The 15,665-nt window shown below is 38.4% G+C and overlaps 1 protein-coding gene and 1 pseudogene across 1 annotated transcript; one reads left to right on the top strand and one right to left on the bottom strand.

The window, feature by feature from the left end:
* The first annotated feature begins 3,395 nt into the window (after positions 1-3,395).
* LOC144645196 (uncharacterized) lies at positions 3,396-4,583 on the top strand (annotated as a pseudogene).
* An 836-nt stretch (positions 4,584-5,419) lies between these two features.
* On the bottom strand, positions 5,420-14,314 carry LOC144645188 (receptor-type tyrosine-protein kinase FLT3-like). The gene is given in 10 exon segments (XM_078504679.1): positions 5,420-5,516; positions 6,364-6,408; positions 7,002-7,213; positions 7,540-7,608; positions 7,648-8,100; positions 8,457-8,575; positions 8,578-8,640; positions 9,303-9,508; positions 12,600-12,623; positions 13,929-14,314. Coding segments are annotated over 10 exon segments (1,308 nt in total). The 5' UTR covers positions 13,949-14,314.
* Between the last annotated feature and the right edge of the window lie 1,351 nt (positions 14,315-15,665).

Raw genomic sequence — 15,665 nt, 5'->3', positions numbered from 1 at the left:
TGATACAATTACTTGTCAAGTCGTCTGCCGCCCCCTAATTAAAATATCTGTCAACGTCGTCGAGAATGTCGGCGATGCCATCAGATAAGCGTGATTAGCGCCTTCAAATTATATTTTTGCTCTCACAAGCATGTGTTTGAATTACCCCTTTTTGAACGAGCTGATCGGATGGTTTTTAAAATTTGTTTTCTGCAAAGACTGATTTTGTGTAAGGCTCAGGTCAGACATTTCAAGGTCGTAGTTTTCGTCACTGTGTACTGGCACGATAGTCTTTGGTGGTGTGATGTAATACTCTTCGACACCATTGGTGATAGATCACGCTCTTGCCGAATTCCGTCGGAAGCACCGCCAAAACATCTTTTCTTTCACAAACTATTCGTCGAATACACTCCCTTTGTTCGTCTTTAATATAAATGTTTTGTGAACAAAACTCTTGAGAGATTTTCTAAAAGCTAGAAGAACTCGCTTTCTCGCTTTCTACTTCATTTCGCTCAACAACCGCCATGATAACAATCATCTACGCGCGATATTTTTGGACCAGAAATTAAGGTGGATTTCCACTGACGCGTAAATATTTACGTACGTAAAACGTGCGTAAAAAAATATACGTAGGCAAATTTCCACTGTCGCGTAAAAAGTAATAAAAAGCGTTTCCTTTTTACGCGCGTTGAACGTGCGTAAATGCCCGCCATACTGAATTATCAAGTTGGTGAATAGAGTGCGTGATTGTCGGCCATATTGGAGAAGTGAAACAATAAGTTGTTTTTCCTTTGGGAAAAATCATTAACATTTTTATGCAAATATCTTGTTGTTTGACTCTTCCAACATGGCTGCCATGAAAACACTTTGTACCAAACGCTAGAAAAAGAAATGCGTGAATATGACCAAGAGGCATTTTATAAATACTTCCGAAAGACACCATCAAGTAAAAGAGGATTTGAGGCGACCTTCCCGGATTCCCGGTTCAAAGTCTACGTGACCTGACGCCAGGCGTTTTCTTTCACTACTGCGTTCGTGTAATTTGGTTCTGTAGCCAGTTCTATAGATTATTTCTTGAAATGTTAAGACTTTCTCGATGAGAAGTGTTTTTACATCTGAATGTTTTCCCAAGTAAATCGATGGGCGATTTAAAACAAAATGGTTTTCCACATGGTTAGTGGTGTCATGTGACGAAATCCAAAAGTATGATTGGGTAAATCGTTGCGTAACCGCAGACAGCCGCGAAAAAAGTTGAACTCGGTTCAACTTTTTTCAAAACCCCCAAAATCGCTACGCGCGTAAACGTGCGCGTCACGTGCGTAAATACCTGGAAAAAAACGTGGCATTGGAAATTGGACAACGTAAATTCGACGCACGTAATCGCGCGCGTAAAATTTCATTTTACGTACGTTTATATTTTTTACGCGCGTTAACGTGCGTAAACAAAAACGCGACAGTGGAAATCCACCTTTAGACTTGAACTCAATTAGCCAATCAAGATAGAGTTCTATTGTTGCCTTTTGTTTTCTGATCAATCAGAAAAAAGTCCAGATTCTCGACTTTTTACAGACGACTCGACAAGTAATTGTATCAGGCGTTCATTTTTCCGTTGACCCGTCCGCCGCGAGAAAAATAACGCCTGATCGCAGGTTAAGAGACATCCGCTGACTACCGTCCCGATGATTGCTTTGCAAGTTGTGAGAGCATCGCTCAGATTTCATATGAGAGAATGTATGGGAAGTTGCTTCCCCCCCTGGATTTTGTAAAAATATTAGTTATGTTCTGTTCATTTGGTTCTTGTTTTTTAAGTGTCATTGTCAGAGAAGACCTTGGTAGTCGGGGTTAACCGATTTTACTGAAACTTACTGCAGAAGTTGGCCTTGATGAGATATTCCAAAAGCCATTTGAGTTTGGTTTTCTGACTTTTATTTTCAAAGTTCCAGGGATGGTCCCATATTGAGCCTTCAAATCATGAAAAATCCTGTTTTTGAAGGAGTAAGTTTGCACTTGTATAAAATCAAACACTCAAAACCTTTTGACTAAAATAAATATTTATAAGCTGTGATTTTACTTTAAATGCTCTTTCATTTCATATATGCCGATTTGGCATAAAGGGTTCTGACAGTGTGAGGCATGGCACGAAATTTGGCCAACTTTTGATGAGAAAAGCACTACCCAAAATTGCCAAAATTTAGATGTTTATATTTTTTAACTGCCTAACTAGCAAAAAAGGACACTTATTTCAGGAGTTATCCCAGTGCATGTAGAACAAAATTCAGTTGAGAAAAATTTGGGCCGTGTAATTTTTTTAGTTCTTTAATGACCCATTTTGAAGCACACCCTGAGCTAATTTGCATATTGTCAAAACCAAAAGTTTAACATTCATACTTATTTTATTTATTTTTAACCACTTTAATTTGCCTTGGTGAAGCCTAAAGTTTTTAGTAAATCTGTTATTAGCAGTAATAAGGCGAGTAAACATAAGTCTGATGAATTAAATCCTGGGACGAGTCAATACAATTTTGTGAGTCAATAGGCGAAGAAACTGGAGAACAAGAAGAAAACACTGAAGTCACGTTACGTGAAACACGTGCGCGAGTTAGTTACCTGGAATTGCCAGGGACGGTGAGGGGGGGGGGGGGGGGTTCAACATCCGGTGTCTGACGTAAAGGGCATTGTTCGGAATTTTCGCGATGGGCACGTTTCTTCCGTTCACGAACCCAACAGGTCGCACAAATATGACGGATGAATTTTGTTTCCCCGCGCAATAAACCCGAATGATCATGGGAGAAATTACACGTGCCACGCTGATAATCCCGGCAAAATAACACGGGCCGCGAATCTTTAGGTGCTGATTGGCGAACACTAGCTCCAGACGATTTAATGTGCCCTTGAAGAATACGCGCATCTTAATGATGAAATGAATCACCCCATGCAGCGTGACCACGCTCAATTAAAGTTTCTTTGAGGTAAAAGTTCGCGCGCTTATTTGAACAATTGCGTGTAGTGCTCATGTAAACGCTGACGAAAACCTAAAAGAAAAAACAAACAAAACAAAGTTTTGAATTATTTCAAACTTGAATTATTCCTCAAAATCTTTCAGGATTATGGAGAAATGGTTTTTTCTTATGTTTAGCTTTTCAAATTCACAGGAAAATCGAGAAAACAAGTAAATACTCGTGGAGTAGTGGCACTTTCTCGTGCCATGCCGTATCAGATCAGCGCGCGCGCTCAGGTTGGAACATACGTAAGCGTGCACCCATGGGCAAATAGTAGACGCTAAATAAACCAATCAGAACGCACGCTTTACTTTAGTTGTGCTATAAGAAGCCTTTCGGCAACTTCTTGTCTTATAAACTGCTTTCAGAAATACTTAATTCACGTTTCGGTATTTTTTGAAAATGGCTCAGTTAGAAATGGAACGAAAACAAAAATCATTGCTTATCATACACGAATCGGAGAATGCGTATGTCACCCTCAACCTTAATGTCACCTGGGATGTTGTCTGTTGGCTGCCATACACATCAAAAACATTAAGGCCGAAAACTAAGTTCCTTCATTCAAGCGACAAAAAATTGCAAGTTTGAAGTCGTTGCAAGATGCAAAGATAAACGACCGAAAAAGGTTTTGTTACCGAAACCTTAGCAATGGGTTGAATACAGGTTAATAAAGATTACAAATTCACCTGATATTGAAGAGGACGACCTTGCCTATACCCAAAAGAGGAAAAAGAATGCCTTCGAAAAATTGACAGAGACGAAGAACTGGGATCTCTTGATGAAGGTCGTAATCTGTACAACATTTTAAGGCTAGACATGGAAAAAGTGCGTGCCATGTCAAAGGGAAAGCAAGATGAAGAAATTAGAACGGCGTTTATTCGAGAACTCCGGATATGGCACCTCGAATTCAACGACGATGGCGACGAAGCAATAGTCCGGGGGGTGATAATGGCGTACGATATTCTGCAAGATAGAGAAAAACGTGCAAGGTACCACAACCAGTGGCTGGCTGTCGGTCAAGCACTTCAAAGCTATCTTTTGGCCAGAGTGCGAAACCATAGAGCAAAGGTTAGCCTGGATTAAAAGAATGGGTTTGCTTCCTTTGTCGGCTGGGATAACAATTCTAGGCATTGTGGGAGTTGTTCTTACTGCGGGTTTGTCATCGCCGTGGTTTGTAACTAGTATCGCGGGTGGGTTGTATTCCTTATCAGCAAGGAGGCCACTGCAAATGGGTGCGACGTACACAAGTGGTTGATGAAAATAAGGATTGGTTATGTACTTGCAGTTATGCCTGGAGGGGCCGCAATAGGCGTAACACTTTTGGAGTCCGCTTCACTCAAAGTGGGCGAGTTCATCGCATGTAGAGCAGCTATTGGCGCTTTAAGCGGAGCTTCGGCATCTCTGGTCTCCGATAGTAAGAAAAAAATTGTCGATGGAGAGGATATCACATGTAATCAGGCAATGGGTCACGCAGCTGCTGCAGCTGCAGCAGGCTTAGCTGCAACGATGGCAGGGCTTCACGTTGCTAAGGTGATGGCCAGTAATCAAACTGCTACTGCATCTGCAGATCATAGTAATGACGTCATAGACTCAACCGTATTTTGATCAAATATGAAGGAAGTGATATCTCAGCCAATTGTTATGAGAAGCCTCTAATTTTTTTGCAGTAACACTCTGCTAGTTGTGTTTCACAATATAAACTTAACAATTTGGTTGCCATGGCAACACGCTAGGTTCCAGATCTCCCCACTGCTGAGGGCTTTTCATTCTGTTTTCTTATTTGTCAATAATGCTTCACATGGGTGACCTGGCAAGCCTATGAATAGATAAGGCGGACGTCTTACCCGGGTTTCATTTTTCCAAACTGAAAAATATCTAAAATATTTAAAACAAAATTGGTGGGGATTGGAAAAGAGTGAGTTGCCATGGTAACATAATTTGATTATAACTGTACATGTGTCACGAGTAGAATTATAGGTTTGCCAAGTTTCACTGGTCTCTGCAGAACAAAAACCGAGATAACTCACTTTTTGTACCTGACAAAAATTGGGTTGAGTAGATGACGTCATCAGTCCCCTTATGTGCATATTTTACGATTTTTTTAACCTTAAATATTTCCGGAACTAAAAAAATATATGTATGGGAAATTAAAAACGTCACTGAACGCTTTCCAGCAAAGCTACATCCTTCAAGCTCGGCGAATAAAAACTTTTGCCTAGTATTTTAACTTAACAATTCATAAGTGGTCCAGAATTCAATTTATGTACAAGCCGTCGGCTTCCCATACAAACACTGTAATTTCAACCCGCTTTGCCTTCTCGTCAAGATGGCGTCGAAAACCGCGTATAAGGCCTATTCATGTCTGTGTTGCAAAATTTCATGAAATTTTCGAAATGTATGTTTACACTCTTTACATGACTAAAAAACAAACAGTGATATATTTACAGTTCGTCGAAACATGTGTTCGGTTTTTCCATGCGATACTCAGTCTTAAGAAGCCTATACAACTTTTTGTGGCTTATTCCTGGATATGAAATGAAATTCAAAGAGAAAACAATCTTAAGGAGAGTAAGCAGTTCAGCAAATCTTTCTATCATGTACCACGATTGTTAAGTGACGAAAAGGCGAGATTTTTCATAATGCAATATAAAGTAACTTAAACATATATCCATATTTCCTTGTTAGCACTAGTAAAATTACTAATTTTAAAAACACGAAACAACGTTTTAAAGACATGTTTCGGCATGACTTATGCCATCTTCAGTTTATTGAGAATTTAAAATCTAGGGCTATATATATACCCAAGCTACAAATACAAAAATAGAAATGTATACAAAGTAAAATTACAATAACAAAAGATAATGGTAAAGCCGTTACAAAGTGGCAGGTACTGTCTGGTACTGTCTAGAACAGTAATTACACACAGTGCGAGCTTTAAACCGTTACTAATAGAACAAAAGATTAAAGATTTATTTTAATCTTTTGTTCTATTAGTAACGGTTTAAAGCTCGCACTGTGTGTAATTACTGTTCTAGACAGTACCAGACAGTACCTGCCACTTTGTAACGGCTTTACCATTATCTTTTGTTATTGTAATTTTACTTTGTATACATTTCTATTTTTGTATTTGTAGCTTGGGTATATATAGAGCCCTAGATTTTAAATTCTCAATAAACTGAAGATGGCATAAGTCATGCCGAAACATGTCTTTAAAAAGTTGTTTCGTGTTTTTAAAATTAGTAATTAAAAATATATATAGTACAAATTCATATGCCACTTATGTGCCTATTTGTACAAAGCTACATTATCGCGGTAAATAATAGTATAATTTCTTCTGTATGAATAACAAATAAGTAGATAGCTATTTCTGGGTGATTGACAATTCTTACCCATTGTGGTTAACTCCCACAGGAGAACACTGAAGGACCATCTGAAATGAAATAATGAATCAGTCAAAAAAGCTTTATAAAAAGAGCGACTGACAAGATCTTAGAAGAATCTGTTTATTCGCAATTATTCATATATTTGTGAAGATTGACGTGACTTACAGGAACCTGTAGAGGCCATTTTGCCATGCCAGCTCTAAAAGCAATGAGATGATTATGTGAATTGAATCTATGAAGTGCAATTGTAAGTAGTTGTGTAATTAACTGTCTGTCAGAGTGACAGATACGGTGTCACGGTAGAACCCCTAAAATTTAGACGCACAAAAATAAAAGTACAAATGCAAATGCCACCGTAAATTAGTCATCAATTGTTTTTGTGAATCGATTTTCTGGATTTTTATTACAAAAGTCAACAATGTAAAGTAATCGATTTTATAAATACTGTATATATCCAAGATTGCTGTCATCTTATCCTTCCTTTCTATTTCAACACCATTTCAACCAACAGATTTTCTCTTGATGTGCCACCAAATACTCTGAACTAACATTGACTTTCTTCAGGGATCCTCCATCTCAGCCCTCTGTCCCAGTATTTAACGATCTCTTCGTCCAACAATATACGCTTCAGTTTACTTACACGTCACTTTTAATAGTGTATATGCTGTTGTGTAAGGCCTCAGGAGCCGTCCATTTGATTGGCAGTTTTTTCTTCTGTTTCATTTCGAATACATTGCCCTGAGTGTCGCGCAGAAGACCAAAGTCGGCGATCTTAACCACTCTATCCTCACCGAGAAGAATGTTACGTGCTGCCAGATCACGGTGAACAAATCCTTTGCTGGCCAAGTAATCCTGTAAAAATAACAATACAGGGAAAAACGAAACAGGCATTATGAGCAAGTTTTGTGACAATTTCGTCTGGAACGTAACAACATTTGTCGTGTAACGAATTACTGTATACCAGTGCCCTCTTTTTCTGCTTGGAGCCGGTGCGCGCTGCACCGGAAATGCTACAAGTCGTAAATGTAATATATGAGATCAAGATATCTGACAAATTGAATCTTACAATTTCTGAAAGGTTGTTTATGACATCGCGACTCATAAAAAGAATCAAACATGCACTTAGCGGCTTTAAAGATAATTATTGACACCACTGAGTCTCCGATGGCATTACTTACCATTCCTTTCGCTATTTGCCAAGCAAAACAGAGCAAATCGTTGGAATGAAAGTTGTCAGCATGCAACATCTCGTCAAGATGATAGTCCTAAGGCATGTCTATCTTCACCTCCTTCGGATCCTTTTCTTTGGGCGACATGTTGTTTTCACATCCAGATGGACTGTTGGTCTGATGTGCGTTTTTATCAATCCCGGAAGAACCCCCCACTGCCAGGCAGAAACATGGTGACTCTCCATGATTAGGATAGCCGCAATTATTCCCCTCATAATGAACTTCTTTTCTTCCCGTTTCTTCTTTCTCATACTCTCCTTTTTCCATTTTTACGTCACTTTCCTGGCTACCATGAGTGCAGTCATAAATACCAAGACGTGCAGGTTCTTCCGTTGGTACCCCGAGCTCTCCTTTTGTAGACAAGATCACCTCCATGCCTCCATAGTAGCGCTGCTCGGGTGCATCATTTTCAGTGCCTTCTTCAAAGTTTTTGTTGGTGGCATGCTCACTTGCGATTTGTTGCAAATCTTTAAAAAATTTCCCATCGATACTATTCCTTACCTTGATCACCTGCAATTGAAATAAAACGCCTTTTGTCATCAATATTTTACGCAGATACACTATGAAAACAAATTACTTGAAATATCAAGATCCTGAAATCCAAAAACTTATCGGTAACTCTTAAATAAGAAGTAATGAATTCGATAATTTTTGAAAATATGCCGAGTTTGTAAGTCTGTTTTACCAATTAAAAATAGGCGTTAATAGATCGTATAATTATTATCTCCTATTTTAAGTCCCTTTAAAAAATGTGCTTGCCATTGCGAAACTGAATATCAGTCTTGCGCTTTTTGGGCGTTAAATGTGAATGCATTGCATCTGCCCATAACTAGTTGCACAAGTTGAAGAAATTGATATTTTCTTACCTGTTGCCTTTTGCTTCTAAGCCACTGAAGAAGATCGCCGTGTGGAACATATTCTAAGATTAACATGATGGGTTCTGACACTACCCAATAACCGAGCATGCTGAGAACATTCCTGTGAGACCAATTTGCATCATGAACTCGATTTCCCGCAAGAAAAGATCTTTTCCTTCGTTGCCGGCTGTTTCTGAAATTACATGAAACATAAAGAAACTGATAATGAAAAAAAAATATATTGAGATCAAAACTAGACATAATGTCCTGAAGTGGATCTCCTGCAACACCCAACTTATCATAATTTGTTTCCAGCCGATTAAATTGGTAAGGGATATGACTGATAATAAATGTAAACACATATACCTGGATACCTGGATTCCGTGAACACCCATTGTGGAGATACCTGGTGAAGTTATTTCTTAGAAAACACAAGTTTTCCTTGTCTTTTACAGCAAGGTGTCCAAAAGTGTGACCACTTTTAATTTATTCACATTCTTTCGTGCAGATTAAATCCAATGAGAAGTCACCAGGAAACTGTCCTCGGCTTTTGACTTGATAATGACTGCACGAAAGAATGTAAATTAATTATAAAAGTGGTCACACTTTTGGGCTCTTTGCCGTAAACCCCTGCCTTGCCTTGGTGGCATGTCAGTGTGTGGTGTACCGACCTTGCCGCAGTTGGCCAGGAAAAAAAGACAGCCTGCACTGTTCGTTCTTTCGTTCGTTCTTTCTTTCTTTCTTTCTTTCGTTCTTTCGTTCGTTCGTTCGTTCGTTCGGTCATTCAATAAATCGATCTCGTTTGAATACTTGAAAAGTGTGTGGTTATCAGTAATCTGTTACATGTTTACTAACCAAGTAACGTTTTGATGGCAACCACTTTTGCTTCTGTTATTTCCACTCTTTGGTGCTTGGGCTTGTAAAACACTTCTACTGTTGGTAATTCCTTCAGGTCCCCTCTGTGGACTTTACCAAAAGCCCCTCGACCCAGTTCCTCCAAAAACGTTATTCGTTCTGGTGGAACTTCCCGTTGCAATAAGGGAATGATGTCGGACTTAGACCTGAAGAAAGAAAATTCATTTGTAAATTAGCCAGCTTCTCCACACACAAAAAAGAACACTGTAGAGTTTTTTAGTCATCCGGATACATGTTTGTTTAAACAATATCAAATTCAATGTTTTTCACTGAAATATAACAAGTAAAGCACTATGTTTTAACTATCTGTTTGTGTACATTTGTACATTTTTGTGTACAAGCAATAATACCCATTGAAATTCTTAAAGATGACCGTAAGCGTTTCCTGTAATGAAACCTTCTCCGGCCTGCACTTCTGTTTTTGTTTTCTTCACAGAGATACATGTGGTTTATTGCATATTATATATTTCAGGGCAAAAAAGTAGGAAAACTCATAGACTAGTTTTAAATAAAAGTTTTCGCAAAACGACGTTACTTCTGTAAGTAAACTGAGCAACCCTATTGTGTAACGAAAACGCTCTCATATAAACTTTTTTTCAAAATTTGCAGTCTAAGAGATCGTCATCTATATTATAAGAGACATAAATTCGTTTCAAAGGTTTCGGTTTGGATGTCGAGGAAATGGCTGAATTGGAAAGAAACATAATTTGATTTTACAGCAGTAGAACATGTTTTTGTTGGAACATTTTTTTTTTCAAAGCAAGGGGGCAGCAGTCGAAAGTTTACTTTAATAATTAACTGAGCGAAACAGCGCATAGTTTAGACCGGCAAACTAACCGACCGATTTGATATAGCTGATATCGGTGACACTGTGTCAGTCATCGTTCCACTGAACGATTTTTTTTTCTAAAAATTGTGGAGAGAAAGAGAAAGTTAAAATCAAATATTTAATTAAATCCTTATTGCTCAATTACCTTTTAGACAAGAGGGCACGACGTTTTCTATTTCTTTTCCTCTTTCTATGGCAACCGATTCCCGTAATTACCATGACACCAAGGGCAATACTTCCAGCAATTATTCCAGCTGTTTTTTCCAAGGAGTTTTCTCTTTCTCTTTTTTCGCCTGTTGTTCCTTAAAATATACCAAGAATTAAGATCCTGATTTAAAAGCAGGTTTACTAGGGTTGTTTATCATTTGCCGTAATAGACCGGTTGGAATGATTGTTGAGTAATGGTAAGTATTTTCAAGAGTCAGATCGATACCATTTACATTCCAGTCTCCGGTTTGCCCTTGCCCTTGGGAGACTGGAAATGAGGAAACCGAACAAATGGTGCAGAATTTTCCGACGGTTCGTACCAACCGGAATGAAAGGACAGCGTAAACTTTTTTGCCTTGTGTCCGAAATTTCCAAGCTTTTGGTTGAATGGTAAGCACCCTCAACCGATTGGAAAGTTACTTTAACGTATAGTGAAGATGTGTTTTATAAAAACTGACTTGAAGAATAGAAGATGTTTGACTACAATTGAAGTAACCGTAACACAGAGGAGTAAATAGAGCTGCTGGACTAGTGACAGGTGCTTTGCAGTAATTTTAGATCAACACTGAATTTATAATGATTATTGTTACATCATAGGCGGCAGATCAGATTATGGTTTACCATTTGATGGCGGGCTCAAGTCCTATTTTGTATGTCTATGGACACTTAATTTAGATTTAAATAAAGGGGAAAGTAAATAACCGGTGAGCTCCGCTTTAAGGTTGGCTTAATATATTGAATAAAAGTAATCGACATGAATAGTACAAAAATCTCGAGAAACATAATCAAAAAATGTTATTAAGAATACCTGTAGTAGCCCACTTGGTTTTGACGTTAACGTGCCAGGAGTTTGACATCCCACTTTCCCTTTCTTCATCTTTAGCAGACATTGCAATCTCGTACTTCGTGTCACATTTAAGTGGTATAACATAAGAGGCCATGTTAAGCTGGGTGATATGGATTTGAAGCCAGTCAGCTTTGTTGCCTCCGGATTTAATTAATTTCTCTGTAGTATATTATGTACATCGTAAGAGGACATTCATTATCCATTGGAGGACTCCACGTAAAATTTATAACGCAGACATTAATTTCTATTTCGTTTTTGGCAACTACAGGGTGTGATAATTTACCTGCAATAATTCAATAAAAGTATAAGTTGGGTCAGCTATACACCTAATTGCAATAACGTTGTCTTGATAAAAAGAAAAATTGAAAACAATTGTTAAATAGCTTGATCATCAGTCATAGTTGTGTCGAGATATTGATAGCAAAGAAAGATTTCCAACAATGAGTTCTTCAAATTGACAGAGAGACATAAGTATTGTTCTTACACGGAAAAGATGGAGTTGGGTTGGTCATGTGCTACGCAGCGAATCCTTAAGCAACCCCAAAATTGCTCTCAGATGTACACAAGAGGGTAAAAGGCAAGGGGGCCTTCCTAAGTCCATCTGGAGAAGAACTGCAGAGGCAGAGCTTTAGTCACTGCATCTTACCTTGGGGCAAGCTTCAAAGCTTGCAAAGTACAAACAGGAATGGAGACAGCATGTTAAGTGCCTATGCGCCACTGGGCGTTTAAAGGACTCATGGTGATGAATAGACGTTTAGCGTTCATTAGTGTTTATTTTGGAGGGTTTTGACATTAGGTATCGTATGACTTTTGGGGTTTGCCACAAAAGTGATCGAAGCGAGAAAAAAATGTTCTTGAGCTTTTAGTTTTGGGTGATAAATTTTGGATAAGTTTTGAATGATTAAAGCAGTTCACAACACAAGTTGCACCTCCGACGGGACAGATATCAGTCAGAGTGCTCGAACTAGGGCAACAATCCGAACCGAGTAAGGATGACGGAGAAGCCGTGCATTGTAGCAGAGTTAGATGGCCAAATCAAAATGCGTTTGTTTTCCAAGTTTAACAAAACGGATGCTATTATCAGCAAACGAGACCGTCAAGCCTTAGACCAAACAGCAATAACTGTTGAATTCAATACTGTGGACACGAAACTGCCGTTTATTACCGGAACAAATCCAAGAAGGTCAAATATGTTCTATAAGCTACTACGATCCAATGTGAAAAGTTTGGATACGCTTGGATGGCTCGCGGATGTCAAAAGAATCGTGAGATCTACTTTGGATAAGCACAAAGGAATCGAATCCGATCTGGTGCGTGGGAATGAAAGATATACTAACAGATATACTAACAGAACTGAAGAAGTGGACTGGGATCAATCCTGAGGAAGAAAGTGTTGCAGAAAAGAGCACAGGATCAGGAAATGGATATTCACTTCCATTTCCACCATCGCGGGGCTCACGTGTTTTCAAACACAGTCAAAGTATCCTTAGCAGGAGCCTCGTTGCAGAAACCAGTGTGTTTACTGAGAAGATTCCAAACACAGATCAATTGATTGCACGGTGGTCACTGGTGGTCACCTGTTATATTAAGAAAACAATGTGGAGCTGTTGGCCCAAGAAGTACTTGCGCAGCCTTTGCGAGAGATAAGGGACTGGGTGACGTAGTAGAGCATTTAGTTTTTAATTATAAATTTTAAATACCTTCTGGAATCATTTAAGCGGTTTTTAACAATTGAAAGTATTTACAGGAAACTCGCAAGTTTATATCTTGTACACTTATTAATCGTGTAATATGATAAATTGATTTATTTGTTATGTGAGGAGGCCATTTCTTGGTCATACGGCTCAATTATTCCTATTTGCCTTTTTCAATTTTTTTTTCTATGCAACATTATTGCAATTAGGTGTATGTTAAATTATAACTAAAAAATGATTTGCTCTTATTGACTAAGATGCCCGTGCAATTATTGTTATTGACGTTTGAATTTAAGGTATCAGTATACCCCAAATGACCAGTGTGCGTTGGAGCTGCCTTACCGTCTGTTAATTAAAGCAAACCCCAGCAAAGTATATATTTTCTGAAAGCTTAGGAATTGTAGATTGCGAAGATACATTTATTTTAAGTTCAAATATTAATGTTGTCCAAAAAGAGCGTGTTTTTTCCAAAAGTACCGAGGCTCATAAATCGGGTTCGTTTCCGGACAATTTTGAACGGAAAGAAGCGATCAACATCGCTATGTGTTCTTCACACCTTTCTATAAAAAACTGTGTCGGGGAAAATTGATTACTTGTCTGGTTTGTTTTTGACACGCAGTTAAACTTCAAGAGTGTAAGAAACAACTATTCTCTGCGTTAAAACAGCCATAACTTTTGAAAGAAGAAAAAAATAAAAATTCGCCGACACAGTTTTGTTGCTCAATTATCGGGCAACATTCTTGCCAAATTTCAACGAAAATTGTTGAAACTCCATTGAAAACGAACTTAAAATGTGCGCCTCTCTCTTCGAAACTCTGTTTTCGAGATACGAACGAAAATGTATTTTGGGCCGTTCTTCCGGTGTAATGAGATTAATTACACAAGACGTGTGAAAATGACCAGGCGTTGAGCGATAAAATGAAGGTTCATTTTACTTTAACAATATAACTTGTTCAAAGCGGTGTCAAATGTTGCTTCTGGCCGGAAACAGACTGTTGCATGATTTCATACTCACATTCTACCGCTTGCGTTATAACAATTTTCGTCTCAGTGCAACAGTTTTAAATCTAAAACAACGATAACGTGGAATCACAAGAATCCTAAAGTAGTCAAAGTAAGCCGAGGAACTGCGGGTCGTGATTCCAGGTCGTGCTGTTACCCATTCAAGCGGTGAAAAACCCGTTGTCGCTATCTACTAGCGCATCTGCCAAATCTTTTGTCCTTTCCCGTTTTTGCAACATTCTTCGAACTTGAGATAGGAATGGGAAAATGTTTCTTTACTGACGTCTGAAAAAATATGCATTTTACCAGCGCAAAACACCTAAAGCAACTCGTTGAAAACCAAGAACTCTGATAGTCACGCAACGGTAGCATCGCCGCGCTCCTTTAGACAACCTGTTGACAGCTATCAATATCAAAATATAAATTATAATTAATGGCAAGAAATGTTTTTTTCTTCATAACTCTGTGTGAGTGAATCTTTTTCCATAACATTTTTTTTGAATGAAAGGTCTTAATGAGATCTATCCGAAAATACCAAAATATATTTTTCTTTGAAATGGTCAATTTTGGGGTATACTGATACCTTAAGATGGCCTAGTAACAGTATAATACAGTTTTGACAGGAGCATGCCTGTTCTTGTTGGTTAATTTAGCTGTCACCTGTTCATCCTCAACACAAAAGGCCAATAGTAATACATGTAGTTACACGTCCTGTTCCTAGCTCTGACTGTAGTTACCTCCTCCAGTTTTGACTTTCCACAGATTTCTTTGGCTCAGAGGTGTTACTCCGTTTTCACTCCGTGCAAAAAACTGTTATTTCATATTCCTTGTAGCAGTGAAGGTGAACATTGTAATTGGTTGTGTTGTGTTGTGACATGTAAACTGCATTCCATTGGTCTTTTTTTACTCCCGAAATTACTTCTCTGTAGTAGACCGTGTACCAAAGGACACGACACTCTCCTTCGAATTCTGGCAACCACGTGATGCTTACATTACGTTCCTTTACTGCCAAGCTTTTGATCTGTGGGATACCTAAAGAGCACGTGAAAAGATTGACATTAATCAGTAAAATGCGAGAACATACCACCCCCGTTAAAAATCTCTAAAACGTAAAACGTCAAGTTGCCAAAACCACAAGAATATACCGATACTAAACGAATCAAAAAAGGGCCCAAACAAGGGCGGGAAACCATTTCAACTTTTTTCAAATGGCTATAAACGGTTTTATTCGAATCCCCAGGGTGCACTGATTAATTTCCAAACCCTTTTAAGTGATTCTATATTCACACCTTTAACAATAAAGCCAAAAACTTATCAGAAAAGGGCCCAAACAAGGGCGGGAAACCATTTCAACTTTTTCAAATGGCTATAAATGGTTTTATTTGAATCCCCAAGGTGCAATGATTAATTTCCACACCCTTTTAAGTGATTCTATATTCACACTTTTGACAAAAAAGCCAAAAACTTATCAGAAAAGGGCCCAAACAAGGGCAGGAAACCATTTCAACTTTTCCAAATGGCTATAAATGGTTTTATTCGAGTCCCCAGGGTGCACTGATTAATTTCCACACCCTTTTAAGTGATTTTATATTCACACCTTTGACAATAAAGCCAAAGACTCGTCAAAAAAGTGCCAAAACAAAGGCGGGAAACCGTGTCAATATTTTCAAATGGCTATAAATGGTTTTATTCGAATCCCCAGAGAGCACTGATTAATTTCCAAA

Source organism: Oculina patagonica, chromosome 1, assembly GCF_052425735.1.
Source record: "Oculina patagonica isolate OP01 chromosome 1, crgOcupat, whole genome shotgun sequence".
Taxonomy (NCBI): Eukaryota; Metazoa; Cnidaria; class Anthozoa; order Scleractinia; family Oculinidae; genus Oculina; species Oculina patagonica.
The sequence above is the reverse complement of the archived record's forward strand: the minus strand, read 5'-3'. Positions and strand labels throughout refer to the sequence as shown.